Here is a 19,451-nt window from a genome sequence, read left to right on the forward strand (position 1 = left end):
GAGGAGGATGGTTTAAGACTATAAAATTTGCAGGATGTTTTAATGGTACAAAGACCTCAATATGTCAAAAGATCAAGGCAAGTTTAATTTCTCATGTCATGACCACTTTAATGCTGAGCACGGCAGAACTGAAAAGAAGGAAGCCTTGTGTTGATTTTCTGAAGCACGTTTCAGTGAATCTGAAAGGAAAAGTACCTTCCACTTTCATACATGAGCGACAAAGCAGAAAAAGGATGAGGAAAAGGAAGAACTAAAAACAACTCGTATACTACAATATTGATACTCAGAAATGGATTTACATGAAGGTCTTTATGAGGAATTCCTCTCCAACTCTGTATATAAGAAGGAGCTCAGACGTTATTCTGGACACATCAGATCTGAGATCTTCAAGCTCTACAGATTTCTTTCTGTCATTGTGAAGAAACATCTTGAAGAATGAGAAGCCTGATGTTCCTGCTGGTCCTGGTGATCTTCTGCTCTCTACAGATGACTTCAAGCGGTGAGGACTCTTTGAATTTAATTAACATAAAATAAATTGTTTTCAGATGATTAATGTCAGGTTTAGTTTCATTTGTTGCATTAGGCGATTTAAAAATATAGATATAGCAACTTAGGTAATAAGTTAGTAACAAAGGTGATTGAAAAATTTCTTTGCATGAGCATGTTATATATTTATATGCCTATTTGTTTCCATATTTCAGCTCCACTTGCAGCTGATGTGTCAAACTGCTGTATGGAGTTCACTGATGTGAAGATTCCCTGTGAAACAGGTGAAGTCTTACTTCTGGACCAGCAGCAACTGTCCCAGACGAGCCGTTGTGTGAGTGTCATCTTAGACATTATTATTTTATTTTAATATTGCAATGTCAATCTGAATGAGACACTCCATTAAAGAAACACTTTGATTCTAAATCTTGTTTTTGTCATTTTCCCCTCAGGTTTCAGATGATTTCAGGGAAAGAGTTCTGTGTAGATCCAGAGACCACCTGGTTGAGCGGACATGTTGCTAAAGTGGACAAGAGAACAAAAGTCTAAAAAAAGCTACACTGTTCAACTGTGCATATTGTATATTGTGCTGATGTGTATATAAAATTAGTTTATTTACAGAATAATTTATGTGATTGGATTTAGTTGTTTTAATAAAATATAAATTATGATTTTTATCGTCCTGGAGTATTGTTTTTATCCTCTGTTGCACACATTTTGAAAATAAACATTTCATTTAAATTTAAAGGGGTGATGTAATGCCACTTTTACAAGATGTAAAATAAGTCTCTGATGTCCCCAAAGTGTATATGTTAACATTTTAACTCAAAATACCCCACAGATGTTTTGTGTGTCCCTTTAAATTCAAATGAGCTACTGCTCTCAAAAAGAGGGCGGGGTTTCAAGAGCTCGTGTTAAGAAAGTGTTAGCAGCGCCGATTACCTCACGAAGACTCACTGAAAATGTCAGAAACTGTTTAGCCTTTTATGTTCAAACTGAAGTCAGACAATGATGGAGAGACTCAAGTGACAACATGTAGAATGCGACAGGACGTTTCTGAACAGTTGTTTCATTTATGCAGCTGATGTGGGATATCTTAATGATATGCTAAAGCTCGCCAGCACATTGACATGATTGGTTACAATGTGGCTTGTGATGTCAGATTTTCACCACAGGAGGACTTTAATAAATTACATTTTTAATGCATATTATCATCTCTTTTTTCAACAAAATGTATCAAACTAACTATTACTATAACAGTTACCCGACATGAAATACTGAAAGTTTTAAACTGACAATATTACAGTTTGTGTGTAAATAAAATGACTTCACAATGGAGTGGATTTTAGCTTCTTTTCAAAAGGGAAATAAGATAAAAGTGTCTGGAGATATATATGCATGGTTTTGGGAAGTAGGATGGGTGAGAGAAACAAGTTTCCTTCATCCTAAAAAAAGAGGAGCTCTCGGCTGACATCTGGTGGTGAATTTTTAGCGCTGTTACAATTATGATTTTTAAATATCTCATTGAGATTTATGGGAATTGTCTAAATATGACTAAACCTACTGAAGGCAAATATAAATACGAAAATGCTGATCATTAATACAAGTACAGAACAAAATATCCATGGTTAATAGCCTTTGATATTCAGTGTCCATTCCTGGTACTGTTCTGCAGTCCTCTACTGCCACCTACTGATGAAAGCTTTCAGGCTGACAGGATTTCATTAGACTACATAACTATAAAATATGCAAAAATATAGGCCTATAAAGTTTGCCAAAGTATTTAGATAATTCATTTTAAGATATTCCAATTTGTCAAGTCAAGTCAAGTCAAATTTATTTATATAGCGCTTTTTACAATTTGTAATTGTTTCAAAGCAGCTTTACATATTAGGAGCACAGAAAAAAGAGAAATGGTTAAAAATAAGCTGTACAAGCAAGCGTGGTAATATGTAACATATACAAGATGGTGCTACATTAAGCCAATGTCGGCTGACTCCCAGGGGTGGAAAAAACCCCCTAGGAGAAAAACCCAGCGTGCTAGCACTGGGAAAAAAGTCCTAGGAGGGAAATTTGTAATGAAAGTACAAGTATTGAGGAACACACATGGTCTTCTGGACCCTGTGAACGTGTTTCAGACATGTTTAGACACGTATTATTTTAGTTTGACAGAAAATAACATTTTATAGTAAATGCAGTGTAAGCTCACAAGTAGATCACACCTTTTTTCTTACCGTAACTAGCTTACCTTTCTTGACTTAAATTTGTATTTTATTTCAGGAGTTTAACTGGCTGAATTATTCCAGTTCCTCTATTAGACTAAGAAAAGCCACTATAAATAGAATAAGTGGTTTTGTTTTCTTAGAGCATGAGTTTTAGGTAACAATTCAGATATGGTCATGAAGAGGTGAAGGAACAGAAAAAAAAAACCCACACACACAAAACAAAACAAAATCTACAGACCTTCCTATCACATAAGGATTTACAAGAATGTCTTTTAAAGAAACGTATAGGCTTTTATCTCATATATAGGCCTAATAAAGTGCTCAGACATTATTCAGAACACATCAGATATGTAAGGCTACACTGTTAGACCTTGCCAGGCTTTTTTACAGTAAAATACTGGCAACACTGTTGAGATCTTCAAGCTCTACAGATTCTTTCTGTCATTGTGAAGAAACATCTTGAAGAATGAGAAGCTTGATGTTTCTGCTGGTCCTGGTGATCTTCTGCTCTCTGCAGATGACTTCAAGCGGTGAGGACTCTTTGATTTTTAATTAACATAAAATAAATTGACTTGAGATTTAGAAATGTTTAGGCCTTTATCTCATATGTAGGCCTAATAAAGTGCTCGTTATTCAGAACACATCAGATATAGGCTACACAACTGTGTGAATTGTTCATGGCTCAGTTAACATTTTCTCAATACAGTGTGGAGTTGTGAAATGCTGACTGCGTAGTGACTTTTGTATGGACAATTCAATATAGTTTATTTTGGCATGTTCATATAGCGGATGAATACTGGGAGATCGCAGACAAACTGCGCCAGCTTCCGCATACCATCAGAGGAGTAGTGACAGAGAGGACGCTATTCCTGCTTCTTCATTTTTCCTCTTCTTAAAGGTGAAATACGGGTATTTAAAAAGAAACCGTTTGAAATAGAATAATACTTTGACTATTGCATATGGATTGTGGATATAAATCGTGGCGTTGGTGAGATAATCCAAGAATCTGTTACATTTTCTTGAGGTAGGCTATAATGTTCGGGTTTTTATTCTTGGGATGATCCAGCGATCCATACATTGAATAGTACTGATGTATTATTGTAATTCCTGATGACATATTTGTTCATGCTAAAGTTATGTAAAGGTTAAATGATTCTTAAAAAGGAAACTTTGTGACCATGATCTGCCAAACTTTAGTGTTCAAAGTGCTTTTGTTTCCCAATCGCTGGACGTTTCCAGTCAGATTGTTGTGCAGAATTCTGACTAGGGACGTGCACAGGGGGGTTGCTCAGGTTGCCCGGGCAACTGCCCATATGCCCTTCTCGACTCACGTTGCCCTTCCGAGGTGGAAAAAAATAAATAAAAAAATCGTACAATGGATGCAGAATTTCACGTAGGCCTAGATAAAAAAAAAAAAAAATTTAAAAATCGCAAAGCCTCATTCACTTCCATATTCGGGCACCTGACCGAAAGTGAAAGTCAGTAAGGGAAGGGCAAACTCTGTTTACATGGCTGCAGCGCTGCACGCGACCGGCACCTGAGCTGAGCCTGCATGAGCGGCACTAGAAGGAGATTGTCGCGGTTGTCGGGTGAGACGACTTAACGTTGTCGGAAAGGTGAGTAAGGTTATAATCGTTAACGAAAACGAACGAAAAAAACGAAAACTAGGTGGGAAAAACATCGTCGTTAACTGAAATAAAAATAAAAACGAGGCATTACAAAAAAACGATAACTAACCAAAACTGTAATGTGTGTTTAGCAAAACTAACTAAAATAAAATTATAGATTAAATGTCCTTAGTTTTCGTCTTTGTCAATGTCTTTCATAGAGCAAACGTTCAGCTGCATTTCATTTCCCTGCGTCTCTCATTCACGCGTCTGTCTCACATACTCGCTCGCGCACACCGCGCCTCCATGAGAACGAGTGTTGGAAGCAAGTTCACGAAAGGTTGGTATCTCGTGAAAAACCTTTACACAATCACACATTAAAAAGTGGTATAAAAATATTTTTAATTCTGAATATAATTTTGTCAGTGTGTTAATGTCGACCCGAGAAGCGATTGCTACTTTAGAAAGTTAACTAGACGCAAGTTTGAGGTAAAATGCACTTGGGTTGGCGATGTCAAAACACTATTTAAGCTGTGATTCAAGTAACGAATAATTGACGACGGGCCGTTGAATTATTAGAAAAATAATGCACATCTGAAGTGGTGATTCGGTCACGACTCAAAGCGGAGTCAATTATTCCGCTTATACCACGGTTATTCTCAGTCCTTCATATAACCCGTGAGGTTTTTTTTTTTTTTGGTAGGGGAGTGCCATTTTTTTTAAGGTCAGAGCAACTGCCCCTCAAAATTCCTGTGCACGTCCCTGATTCTGACCCCCTCCAGGTCATTACCCCCGAGGTTGTGGGAGTGGTTAGGATTGGGGGTGGAGTTTGGCGTGTCAAGCTCCACCCATTTGGCTCTAATGGGGCGAGCGCCACTTGTTTTCCTAATCAAAATGTCTAGCCTACATTATTAAAGTCAACATGAAATCAGAATTGACAACTCTTTTTTTCATGAAATATTGCAGTATTTATTATAAATGGTTTATCTGTGCGCTATGTGGGAAAAAGAGAAAAATATCCAACAGATTTAATTAATTTAACGATTAAATACAAGTTGTTGTGTAGCCTAATATTTTATATAAGCATTGTTTTCTCATATTTTATATTATTTCCATTTCATTTTCAATAGTGGTCATTTTTGATATGGAACAGTTAAGTGTGACACTTTTTAGTTGTGACCATTTAGCCTTTGCAAAGACACATTACTCTATTTGCACACTTTCTTGTTGAACATGTTAAACCGGGACGACATGCATAGAATATAAATCTGTTGTAAATCCACTCTTATGGGAAAATTTGTGAATTGTTTATAACATAGAGGTATACAAGCGATAGAATGTGATTTATATATATATATGTATGTATATATATATATATATATATATATATATATTAATGATTCTAAATTGAACTGTTTGGAAAAGATGACACTTTTGTTAAATATTTTATTTGTGCTTTTGAGAAGTAACAGACACCAACTGAATGGTGTAAATAAGCAGACAGATCAGATGTGTCCTCTTCATTTTCGTCTCTTCTATCAAAGTAAATTCTCATCTGTTTGCTCGGACTCCTGAACAGGACCTGCAGTATCAGATCTGAGATCTTCAAGCTCTACAGATTCTTTCTGTCATTGTGAAGAAACATCTTGAAGAATGAGAAGCCTGATGTTTCTGCTGGTCCTGGTGATCTTCTGCTCTCTGCAGATGACTTCAAGCGGTGAGGACTCTTTGGCTTTAATTAAGATAAAATTAATTGATTTCAGATTTTTTATGGTTAATTTTTTATTTGTTTCAGTAGGTGATTTAAAAATATAGATAAATTTCTTTGCATGAGCATAGTATAGATTTGTGATGGGCCTTTTTGTCTTCATATTTCAGCTCCACTTAAAGCTGATGTGTCAAACTGCTGTATGGAGTTCACTGATGTGAAGATTCCTGTGAAACAGGTGAAGTCTTACTATTGGACCAGCAGCAACTGTCCCAGACGAGCCGTTGTGTGAGTGTCATCTTAGACATTATTTTATTTTAATATTGCAATGTCAATCTGAATGAGACACTCCATTAAAGAAACACTTTGATCTAAATCTTGTTTTTGTCATTTTCCCCTCAGGTTTCAGATGATTTCAGGGAAAGAGTTCTGTGTAGATCCAGAGACCACCTGGTTGAGCGGACATGTTGCTAAAGTGGACAAGAGAACAAGGGCCCTATTTTAACAATCTAAAAGCAAAGTGTAAAGCGCACGGCGCAGGTGCACTCAGGGCGTGTCCAAATCCACGTTTGATATTTTAACGACGGAAAAACGGTCCGTGCGCCGGGGCGCATTTTTGAAATGGGTTGTCCCTATTCTCTTAATGAACCAATCAGAGTGTCATCTCCCATTCCCTTTAAGAGCGAGATGCGCTCGCGCCATGGCGGATTGCTATTTACATGGCGTACACGCGATGAGTCAGTTAATATATATGTGTGTGTATTGGCACGATTGTTCAATTAATTAGCCAATTTTGTTCATCATTATAAGTAGTAATAGGCTGAATTGAAAATAGGTAGCCTAATTCTAATACACGCAATGACTATTCACCATTAAATTTTTATATTTATGTAGCCTACACAATAATATTCTTTTACACTGTAATCCTTTTGTTTTTAATATTTGGCATGTTTGTGTGATGCGCATCCCTGTGTGTAATAAGCAAAGTCAACGCGCACCGTGGACGCGCCCATTGACTTTAGACTTTAGACCAGGTTTGAGTTGGTTTATGGCGCAGTCTATTTTCAGCTCCTTAAAATAGCAATGCGCCAGCAATGCGCCTGAACACACCTCTTTTTTAGACCAGCACGCCCATGGGCGCACTAACTGGAGCAAATGCATTTACTAATTTAAGGACGAGGCGCTGAACGGAAAAACGCGAACGGCGCCGGACGCAAACTATCAAACACACTTGCGCTGCGCCTTGTGTCGCATTGCGCCGGGTGTATTATAGGGCCCCATAAGTCTAAAATAAGCTACACTGTTTCTGTTTGAACTCTGCATTTCATATTGTATATTGTGCTGATGTATATATAAAACTATTTTATTTACAGAATAAATTATGTAATTGGGTTCAGTTGTTTTAATAAAATATAAATGATACATTTTATCGTCATGCAGTTTTTGTTCCTCGTTGCACACATTTTGAAAATAAACTTTTTATTTAAATTTAAGTCTATATTTCTGGTGGATCTCTCTCTCTCATATATATATGTGTATATATATATATATATATATATATATATAGAGAGAGAGAGAGAGAGAGAGAGAGAGATAGAGATAGATAGATAGATAGATAGATAGATAGATAGATGTTAAGTAACAAAGTATTTGTATTAAGTATCTCAGTCAGACTGCATTGTCTAAAACAGACTATACTCTCTGAAACAAATCTGTTTAAACAACACATTTCCCTTCTTGTGTAAGTACTAAAATACTTGATATTAATAGAATAAACAAAATTAAATATCTACAGTAAATAGATAGACTGTGTCCTTCCTGGTGTTGTTCTGCAGTCCTTTACTGCCATTTTGTGGTGGAGGTTTCTAGTCTGATAGACTTTCAGTGAGAAAGATGATAGAACTATAGGCTACATTAAATATTATGTAAAGTTTTCTCAAAATATTATAGATAATAAAACCATACTTAAACTCTTGTCAACTGTTGCTGAAACCAAAATCTGTATCTAAGATTACAAGGATTACAACTGTAAGATTGCAGTTTGCAACAAATGCTATATAATTGTATCCTAAAACAAAAATCAGGAAAGAAAGAAAATGTACAGTAAGTTTCTGATGAACACAAGTTGTCTTGTGAATTCTTAAAATCATCCTGTGGAAAAATAACAATATAACGACTTATATAGTGATGGCCAATTTCAAAACACTGCTTCAGGAAGCATCGGAGCATTATGAATCAGTGTGTCGAATCAGTGTATCGAATCAGCGGTTCGGAGCGCCAGTGTCACGTGATTTCAGCCGTTGGCAGTTTGACACGCAATCTGAATCATGATTCGATACACTGATTCATTGTGCTCCGATGCTTCCTGAAGCAGTGTTTTGAAATCGGCCATCACTATATAAGTCGTTATTTTGGGGTTTTTTGGCGCACCAAAAATATTCTCGTCGCTTTATAATATTAATATTGAACCACTGTACTCACATGAAAGGATTTAGATGTGTTTTTAGTACCTTTATGGATCTTGAGAGAGAAAATGTCATTGCTCCCTATGCAGGCCTCACTGAGCCATCGGATTTCAACTAAAATATCTTAATTTGTGTTCCGAAGATTAACGAAAGTCTTACGGGTGTAGAACGGCATGAGGGTGAGTAATTAATGACAAAAGTTTCATTTTTGGGTGAACTAACCCTTTAAATTAACTAAACAATAGTTTAGTGCTAACTGTGAGTTTAACAATAGTGGATTTAGTTACTTTAATCAAACACTCCTGAAGTTAATCAGGGTCTTTGGGTTTACTTTGGATGAAAGGGGTCAAGGTTTAACACCTAATATTTAGTGATAGCAAAATTCAAATTTGATCATAAAATCTTCATATTTAGTACAGTTAAAGGGGTAATGATGACATGGATTGTTTTATTGTTTTAATATGATCTTTAATATGATCTGAGGTTCACTTACAATATTATTAAAGTTTTTTTGCATAAAACATATATTTGCAGAAAAAACATCATTAACAGACAAAGCATTATGAAATCATTTAATGCAGCTGCTGTCAGATCTAATACAGTTGGCTGTTTCATCTCTCAACAAAATTTTGTTTGCGAACTCTCCATCCAGTGTAGACAAACAGTGATTCAAATCTTCTATTTGCTTTTGACGAGACGCTCACATCAGTAGGCGAATGTCAGCCGTCATGTGACTGAACACCAGTGGGCGGGGCCTAATGTGTGATGACGTATAACTATTCATCACTGTCTTGCTCTGCTAATGTATTTGCTCATGTGACATCACAAAATAAGCTGCTTTTGGAGCTTTATTAAATAAATGCTTCGTTTATAATGAGGAGGATGGTTTAAACTATAAAACTTGCAGGATGTTTTAATGGTACAAAGACCTCAATACGTCAAAAGATCAAGGCAAGTTTCATTTCTCATGTCATGACCACTTTAATGCTGAGCACGGCAGATCTAAAAAGAGGAAGACGTGTGTTGATTTTCTGAAGCACGTTTCAGTGAATCTGAAAGAAAAGTACCTTCCACTTTCATACATGAGCGACAAAGCAGAAAAAGGACGAGGAAAAGGAAGATCTAAAAACAACTCGCATACTACAATATTGATACTCAGAAAAGGATTTACATGAAGGTCTTTAAGAGGAATTCCTCTCCAACTCTGTATATAAGAAGGAGCTCAGACATTATTCTGGACACATCAGATCTGAGATCTTCAAGCTCTACAGATTCTTTCCATTATTGTGAAGAAACATCGTGAAGAATGAGAAGCCTGATGTTCCTGCTGGTCCTGGTGATCTTCTGCTCTCTGCAGATGACTTCAAGCGGTGAGGACTCTTTGATTTTTAATAAACATAAAATGTATTGTTTTCAGATGATTAATGTCAGGTTTAAGGTTTAATTTGTTGCATTAGGTGATTTAAAAATATAGATATAGCAACTTGGTAATAAGTTAGTAACAAAGGTGATTAAAAAATGTCTTTACATGAGCATGGTATATATTTATATGCCTATCTGTTTCCATATTTCAGCTCCACTTGCAGCTGATGTGTCAGACTGCTGTATGGAGTTCACTGATGTGAAGATTCCTGTGAAACAGGTGAAGTCTTACTACTGGACCAGCAGCAACTGTCCCAGACGAGCCGTTGTGTGAGTGTCATCTTAGACATTATTTTATTTTAATATTGCAATGTCAATCTGAATGAGACACTCCATTAAAGAAACACTTTGATCTAAATCTTGTTTTGTCATTTTCCCCTCAGGTTTCAGATGATTTCAGGGAGAAAGATCTGTGTAGATCCAGAGACCACCTGGTTGAGCGGACATGTTGCTAAAGTGGACCAGAGAACAACATCTGCTGCTACAACAACAAAAACTGCTTCTACAGCAAAGACTCAGAGCCCCACAGTCTAAAAGAAGCTACACTGTTTCTGTTTGAACTCTGCATTTCATATTGTATATTTTGCTGATGTATATATAAAACTATTTTATTTACAGAATCATTTATGTAATTGGGTTCAGTTGTTTTAATAAAATATAAATGATAATTTTTATTGTCATGCAGTTTTTATCCTTTGTTGCACACATTTTGAAAATAAACTTTTCATTTAAATTTAAGTCTGTATTTCTGGTGGATCTATATAGATGTTAAGAAACAAAGTATTTGTTTTAAGTATCTTAGTTAGACTGCATTGTCTAAAACTGACTATACCATCTGAAACAAATCTGTTTAAACAACACATTTCCCTTCTTGTGTAAGTACTAAAGAATACACCTATTGATATTAATAGAATAAACAAAATTAAATATCTACAGTAAATAGATAGACTGTGTCCTTCCTGGTGCTGTTCTGCAGACTTTTACTGCCATTCAGTAGAGGTTTTTTGTCTGATGGACTTTTAGTGAGAAAGATGATAGAACTAGTAGTGATGTCTGGTTCGCGAACGAATCGTTCTTTTTAACCGGTTCTTTTCAGTGAACCGGTCGAACCAGTTCACCAAATCGGTCTGAATCGTTCCAAACAGTTCGCATCTCCAGTTAGCAAACACGAATCCACAAATTACTAAAGTTACTCACATTTTGACGTGCCTGACACTACCTCTCGAAATAAACCAACATCCCGGAGTTATTCAGTTAATCCAACAGTACACTGACTTAACCTGCTGTAAAGAGAGAACTGATGATGATGGGCACAAGCAGCAGAGCAGCTGATATGAGTGCGCATGCGCGGCGCACACGAACGAACATACACGGCCTGTCACCGTTCTCGTTCTCGAGTCAAGAACCGGTTGCAACGGTTTTCGGATCATCAGTACACAACCGAGAACCGCTTCTTTCGGACATGTCCGATTTGAGAACCGGTGAGCTGATGATACTGCGCATGCGTGCAATTTTTCAAGAGAATGAAAAGCACGTTAGTCAAGTTTTGTTGAACATCGGACAGTGTGATAATATAAAACATACTGGAAATATGTTTATCACTTAATTCAAAATACAAAACGTTTATTGTGCTTTTCCAAATACACCATAGCAGATTAATAGCATAAAATACTATACATAATACTGTACATAATAAACTACATGCCAACATGAACATAATATTTTGTACACAGATCAAACTAATGTTCAGAAATAGTTCTACAAATTTATTTTTCTATATTAATGTTATTTAAAAAGCAATGTAGTTAAAGTTGTGCAGTTGTGCTTTCAAGTTAATTTTTTTTAAAGATTGGAAACATTTATTTGTTTCATAAATAATCCATTTAATTTCTAAACAAGGTGATATAAAGATAAAAAAATGACGTAATCAAACTACAGCGAGAGCAAACAAGCGACTCCTTTTGAATCGCTCTCGCGGTTCTCGAATCTCAGTCTCGTTCACGAGTAGAACCGGTTGCAGCGGTTTTCGGATCATCAATACACAACCGAGAACTGCTTCTTTCGTACATGTGTCTGATTTGAGAACCGGTGAGCTGATGATACTGCGCATGCGTGATTCAGCGTGTGATCTAAAGCTATAGAACAGTAACATCACAGCACCGGCTAACTAGGACAACTGATGCTATGAGAGGACTCGAAGGGGCCAATCTGACGAAACGTAAGTTTATTTAATTACAAATAAATCGTAATGTAAGAGGATCATGGTTTCTGCTCTGATGAAGACTAATTTATTCACTTTATAACTGCAAAACTTTGTTTGCACATCACTGCCTCTATATGTCGTGTTTGGATGCTTTAGATGCAAAACTAAATTGTAAGAAATGCTTCAGATTATAATGTTTTAGTTGACTGATGTTATACTTACTTTATATATTTGAATGTGTTAAGTTTTGTCATCGCGGATGACATCATTACGTCGGAGCGTAAAAGAACCGGTGAACCGGTTTTTTCAACCGGTTTAATGAATCGAACTGTCCGAAAGAACCGGTTCGCGGAAAAGAACCGAACTTCCCATCACTAAGAACTAGGCTACATCAAAGGCTATAGAATAACACAAGACGCGTCACTCGTATTGTTTTGAATGGGAGAAAGTGTAACGCGCAATATGGCAGAATAAGTCCCGCCTTCTAAATAAGAGCCAATCGCTGACTGGTAAAGTCATCGCGTCACTGCAGCGGCCGTTAGAAGCACCGGTTTCTATAGAAACAGTCACTCGCGCGAAATGAGGCACAAGAGACGCGCATTTAGGTCTGCGCCAGGGGCGTTTCCTCCGAGTAGGCAAGGGAGGCAGTGCCTCCTCTAAAAAATAGGATGAGAAAATAATCCATATTACATATAAAACAACACAAATATTACAAATTATGACATTAAAAAGAGCGCAAGTCACGCGTATTTCTTAAGGAACACTGCCCAACAGCGACACCCGCAGGTAAAGTTACACAGAGGAGTCATGCCTCCCTTTCCTCTCATAGGAATCCATAGAAAATCATCAGAACCCCGGCGTGCGGTGGGTTTTGTGGGGGTAATTGAGAATGAATGGGGAAAGTCACGTGAGAGGAGGCAGCGTCTCCATCGCGCTATGATTGGATGTAATTGGTTATGATTGGATATGATTGGTTTGTGCGATAAATCCCGCCTCTCGTTGACGTGCGCTTTCCGCGCAGCTTTGACTGAACAAATAATGGCGTCAATCGGAAGACTAACTGAAAAGTAAGTAAACAGATCACCCAGTTAGATATCACCGCTTTATGTCACGTCAAAATCAAAATTGAAATGGACTGAAAGCATGATGACTGCGGGGGTTTTTAGTGCAATCAGCTTGGTGAAATTAAAAATACAATTCGTGTTTGTGACAGACGGTGTTTACAGAGCATGACTGATGATCCAAAATATTCTAGGTTGACAATTAAAAAGAAAAACCGCAATAAACAAATAAAATATATAGTTTAAATTATTATTGCCTTTAGTTATTATTTTGGAATGAATGTAGAAATGCTTAAAACACTTGATGCTTGATGAGATTGACTTGGTTTTGATAAATAGAACATTACATTGTTAATGTAAAATTACAAAATAGAATTGTACTTGGTTTCTTTTTTTTTTCTTTTTTGATGTACTGTAAAGAAATGTTCATTTAACAAGGAAGATGTGTCAACTTTAAGAGTAATGCACATGAATTTACAATGATTCATAAAAAAAAAAATGTGCCTCCTCATTTCAGAACACCACTGCACGCCACTGGTCTGCGCATACGCATTAGCTTGATCCAGCATAAAAATACAGGTTTTTTGTCGTGATTCGAGCGTTTGGAAAAAAAATTATGAGACAGTTGTTGTCAAATTTCAAATTTCATCAAATATGAAATTTAATCGAAAGCTTGACAAACAGCTTTGGAGCTGCATGATGCCCAGGATGCCCGAGAGGCGTTTCAAAGATGGCCGCCGAGTGAAATGACTTGTCTTAAAGGGACTTTGGCTACATTAAATATTATGTAAAGTTTCCTCAATGTATTACAGACAATAAAACCATACTAAAAATCTTGTCAACTCCCAGCCAGCACAGCATGGTGGGGCCCAGATGGGTGTCACCTGGGCTGCCTAACTGGGGCCCAGACATTTTTGTCCACAGTTTCCATGGAGGCCCCACATGGGTTAGCCCAGATGAAATGAACACTGCTCAGTGTGCACACTACAGGCTGTTAAATGTAACACAGAAACATATGGGAGTTATTGAGATAATTAGGTGATAACGAGCAGAATCACCAAAGGACAGAAAAACAACAAGAACTACAACTTCAGCCACAGCCTTCAATGAAATCAACTGAAGATAAAAGACATTAAATCTCTCAAGATCTGATTAAAAGTCTCCACAAACAGCATTACCAGCTTCATTTTTTACTAACCAGATTGCCACAGAAACAGTCAAAGTCAAACTGCCTAACTGAAGTAAGCGCTGACCTCGATCACGGTGACATCAAACCAAACTTATTTTCAACAAATCATCATCGTCTAAACCTCTGGTGATTCTCAATAACAACTTTTGTAGATGTATGTCAGAAATAAAGTCAATCTGGTTAGTAATAAGTGAAGCTGGTAATGCTGTTTGTGGAGATGTTTAATCAGATCTTGAGAGATTTAATGTCTTTTATCTTCAGTTGATTTCATCGAAGGCTGTGGCTGAAGTTGTAGTTCTTGTTGTTTCTCTGTCCTTCAGTGATTCTGCTCGTTGTCATCTTATTATCTCATTAACTCCAGCATGTTTCTGTGTTACATTTAACAGCCTGTAGCCAGAGACTCTCCTCCTTTCTTGTTTTAGTTAGAAAGATAAATGTGTATTGTCTGAGTAAAAATAACATTTTAAAGTGAATTTTTAACTCCCACCTTTTTTTCTTACTGTCAATATCAGAAAAGCTTCCCTTTTCTTGTCATTACGCAGGCATATTTTAGTTCTGTGAAGCAGTTTAACTGTTGCTTCTCTATTAAAGTTAACTAAACAATAGTTTAGTGCTAACTGTGAGTTTAACAATAGTGGATTTAATTACTTTAATCAAACACTCCTGAACCAGTTAATCAGGGTCTTTGGGTTTACTTTGGATGAAAGGGGTCAAGGTTTAACACCTAATATTTAGTGATAGCAAAATTCAAATTTGATCATAAAATCTTCATATTTAGTACAGTTAAAGGAGTAATGATGACATGGATTGTTTTATTGTTTTAATATGATCTTTAATATGATCTGAGGTTCACTTATAATGTTATTAAAGGTTTTTTTTGTTGCATAAAACATATATTTGCAGAAAAAACATCATTAACAGACAAAGCATTATGAAATCATTTAATGCAGCTGCTGTCAGATCTAATACAGTTGGCTGTTTCATCTCTCAACAAAATTTTGTTTGCGAACTCTCCATCCAGTGTAGACAAACAGTGATTCAAATCTTCTATTTGCTTTTGACGAGACGCTCACATCAGTGTCGGTGAATGTCAGACGTCATGTGACTGAACACCAGTGGGCGGGGCCTATTGTGTGATATGTATAACTATTCATCAGTGTCTCTGCTAATGTATTTGCTCATGTGACATCACAAAATAAGCTGCTTTTGGAGCTTTATTAAATAAATGCTTTGTTTATAATGAGGAGGATGGTTTAAACTATAAAACTTGCAGGATGTTTTAATGGTACAAAGACCTCAATATGTCAAAAGATCAAGGCAAGTTTGATTTCTCATGTCATGACCACTTTAATGCTGAGCACGGCAGAACTGAAAAGAGGAAGCCTTGTGTTGATTTTCTGAAGCACGTTTCAGTGAATCTGAAAGAAAAGTACCTTCCACTTTCACACATGAGTGACAAAGCAGAAAAAGGATGAGGTAAAGGAAGATCTAAAAACAACTCGTATACTACAATACTGATACTCAGAAATGGATTTACATGAATGTCTTTAAGAGGAATTCCTCTCCTGCTCTGTGCAGATGACTTCAAGTGGTGAGGACTCTTTGATTTTAATTAAGATCAAATTAATTGATTTCATTTTTTTTTGTGGAAGGTTTAGTTTCATTTGTTGCAATGAGTGATTTAAAAATATAGATAGAGCATTTTAGGATCTAATTCTAAGAACTTTTGTCTTATTTTTTTGCATGAGCATGGTATAGATTTATGATAGGCCTTTTTGTCTTCAGATTTCAGCTCCCAGCAGTTGATGCAGCACATTGAAAGTGCTGTATGGAGTTCATTAATATGAAGATTCCTGTGAAACAGGTGAAGTCTTACTACTGGACCACCAGTGACTGTCCCAGACGAGCCGTTGTGTGAGTGTCATCTTAGATGCTTTGTTTATAATGAGGAGGATGGTTTAAACTATAAAACTTGCAGGATGTTTTAATGGTACAAAGACCTCAATATGTCAAAAGATCAAGGCAAGTTTAATTTCTCATGTCATGACCACTTTAATGCTGAGCACGGCAGAACTGAAAAGAAGAAGCCTTGTGTTGATTTTCTGAAGCACGTTTCAGTGAATCTAAAGGAAAAGTACCTTCCACTTTCATACATGAGCGACAAAGCAGAAACAGGATGAGGAAAAGGAAGAACTAAAAACAACTCGCATACTACAATATTGATACTCAGAAATGGATTTACATGAAGGTCTTTAAGAGGAATTCCTCTCCAACTCTGTATATAAGAAGGAGCTCAGACATTATTCTGGACACATCAGATCTGAGATCTTCAAGCTCTACAGATTCTTTCTGTCATTGTGAAGAAACATCTTGAAGAATGAGAAGCCTGATGTTCCTGCTGGTCCTGGTGATCTTCTGCTCTCTGCAGATGACTTCAAGCGGTGAGGACTCTTTGAATTTAATTAACATATATATATGTTACATATATATATATATATATATATATATATATATATATATATATATATATATTTTTTTTTTTTTTTTTTTTTTTTTTTTTCAGATTTTTGTGGAAGGTTTAGTTTAATTTGTTGCAGTAGGTAATTTAAAAATATAGATAGAGCAACTTGAAAACATTTGTCTTATTTTTTGCATTGGCATGGTATTGACTTGTGATAGGCCTTTTGAACTTTTGTCTTAAAACTTTTGTCTTTTGTCTTAAAAAATAAGAACTTTTGTCTTATTTTTTGCATGAGCATGGTATAGATTTGTGATAGGCCTTTTTGTCTTCATATTTCAGCTCCCATTGCACTTGATGCAGCAAATTCAAAGTGCTGTATGGAGTTCACTAAAGTGAAGATTCCTGTGAGACTGGTGAAGTCTTACTCCTGGACCACCAGCGACTGTCCCAGACGAGCCGTTGTGTGAGTGTCATCTTAGACATTATTTCATTTTCAAACTCCATTAAAGAAACACTTTGATCTAAATTTTGTTTTTGTCCTTTTCCCCTCAGGTTTCATATGATTTCAGGGAAAGAGTTCTGTGTAGATCCAGAGACCACCTGGGTAAACAGCCATGTTGCTAAAGTGGACCAGAGAAAAACATCTGCTGCTACAACAACAACAACTGCTTCTACAGCAAAGACTCAGAGCCCCACAGTCTAAAAGAAGCTACACTGTTTCTGTTTGAACGCTACATTTCATATTGTATATTGTGCTGATGTATATATAAAACTATTTTATTTACAAAATAATTTATGTGATTGGATTGGATTGTTTTAATAAAATAAATTATCATTTTTATCATCATGGAGTATTGTTTTATCCTCTGTTGCACACATTTTGAAAATACAAATTTTATTTAAGTCTATGTATCTGGTGTAGGTGATAGATAGATAGATAGATAGATAGATAGATAGATAGATAGATAGATAGATAGATAGATAGATAGATAGATAGATAGATTCTAAGAAATGTGAGATATAAACTCGAATTTGCGTGAAAAAAAAGTCAGAATTGTGAGATATTAGCTCGAAATTAAACTTTTCATTCTTTTATTCCATGACTTCCATAGACTGCTACTGCAGAACTGTCATTTTCTGCAACCAGGTAGGCTCCGCCCACAAAAAAACCAACGTCATTGCTGTTTGCAAACACATAATGGGTCTATAGAATTAGCAAAATTAAATATCTAACTGTGTTGTTCCTGGCACTACACTGCAGTCTTTTACTGCCATTTCATGGTGGAGATTTCTAGTCTGATATACTTTTAATGAGAAAGATGATAAAAGGCTACATTAAATATTAAAGTTGTCTCAAAACATTATAGATAATAAAACCATAGGCTACTAAAAATCTTGTCAACTATTGCTGAAACCGAAATCTGTATCTTTAAAATTACAATTTGCAATGAATTGTTTGCTATATAATTGTATTCTAAAACAAAAATCAGGAAAGAAAGAAAATGTACATGAAGTTTCTGAGGAACACAAGTTGTCTTGTGAATTCTTAAAAGCATCCCGTGGATCTCCTAATGGATCTTTAGACATTTCCAGAGACTCTCCTCCTTTCCTGTTTTAGTTGGAAAAGATAAATTAACATTTTAGTCTGAATAAAAATAGCATTTTAAAGTGAATGTTGAACTCAGAAGCACCTATTTTTTAATGTGAATAAAAGAAAACCTGTCCTTTTCTTGTCATTACATTTACATATTTTAGTTCTCTGAAGGAGTTTAACTGTTGCTTCTCTATTAGACTTTTAGTCTAATGTGATTGGGTGGTACAAATACCATTCAAAATAAACCTTAGGAATGCTAAGGGGTTAAAATAAACCATCCACTTGTTTCTGACGCTGGGATTCTTCTGAAGTCTGTATATAAAGAGCTGTTTAAACTGGATGCTTCAAAGCGAACTTTCTTTTACTCTTCCATCCTGTTGTTGACAGACACAAGCGCATGGAGTACGTCAGAAACTGAATGATTATTCAACTGTTTTGTTGTTACTCTGGAATAGATCCAGCTCAAAGTTAATGACATTTTCTTTTTTTCATTTAAAGCTCAGTCATTAGATCAGTGAATAAAGCCATAATATGATGACGATTATGTTCTGATCATCCAACAGCTAAACACTAGGGATGGGCAGATTGATATGAAGTATCGCTATATCGATACTGACGTTGAGTATTGAAAGTATCGATACTCAAATTAAAATATCGATACTAAGGTGTTTTTTTTTTTTTTTACCAGTTATTTTATTTAACAATAAATTTAATGCATACAATATGTATTGAATTGGATAAATAACATATGTTAGCGAATAATTTGTTGTAGAAGTATTTTCCTGCTCATCTGAACACGCAAATGCTGCAAGTCAGAACCAATCAATCACAGAGAGTGTTCGCTCACTGCCGACACTACATTCAAACAGCCTTTAGTATCGTAAGAAACCATTGATGCAGCCTAGAACAATGCTTAGCCTAAGAGAAGACAGAAAAATATAGTATTATTATTTGTAGTTATTTCACAATTAACAAAATGAAATAGTTGCCTATAGATTGTGCAATTACATTTATTTAAACTGAACGTTAA

The 19,451-nt window shown here is 36.0% G+C and overlaps 1 protein-coding gene and 1 pseudogene across 5 annotated transcripts; both read left to right on the forward strand.

Moving 5' to 3' along the window:
- Window positions 1-435: 435 nt before the first annotated feature.
- On the forward strand, window positions 436-1,157 carry LOC125247584 (annotated as a pseudogene).
- Window positions 1,158-3,486: 2,329 nt separating this feature from the next.
- LOC125247581 (monocyte chemotactic protein 1B-like) lies at window positions 3,487-17,674 on the forward strand. 5 transcript variants are annotated; one of them, XM_048158951.1, is made up of 5 exons: window positions 3,544-3,609; window positions 5,862-5,907; window positions 16,680-16,807; window positions 17,167-17,290; window positions 17,380-17,674. In XM_048158951.1, the coding sequence occupies exons 3-5, from the start codon at window positions 16,744-16,746 to the stop codon at window positions 17,528-17,530; spliced, it is 339 nt and encodes a 112-aa protein (XP_048014908.1). In that variant the 5' UTR covers window positions 3,544-3,609; window positions 5,862-5,907; window positions 16,680-16,743; the 3' UTR covers window positions 17,531-17,674. The 5 variants fall into 5 exon arrangements, with proteins under 5 accessions (XP_048014912.1, XP_048014910.1, XP_048014911.1 ...); XM_048158955.1 differs by lacking the exons at window positions 16,680-16,807; window positions 17,167-17,290; window positions 17,380-17,674 and adding exons at window positions 6,197-6,314; window positions 6,429-6,640 and having other exon boundaries at window positions 3,487-3,609; window positions 5,898-6,035; XM_048158953.1 differs by lacking the exons at window positions 16,680-16,807; window positions 17,167-17,290; window positions 17,380-17,674 and adding exons at window positions 10,066-10,183; window positions 10,297-10,581 and having other exon boundaries at window positions 3,493-3,609; window positions 5,862-6,035.
- Window positions 17,675-19,451: the final 1,777 nt, after the last annotated feature.

Source organism: Megalobrama amblycephala, linkage group LG15 (assembly GCF_018812025.1).
Source record: "Megalobrama amblycephala isolate DHTTF-2021 linkage group LG15, ASM1881202v1, whole genome shotgun sequence".
NCBI lineage: Eukaryota > Metazoa > Chordata > Actinopteri > Cypriniformes > Xenocyprididae > Megalobrama > Megalobrama amblycephala.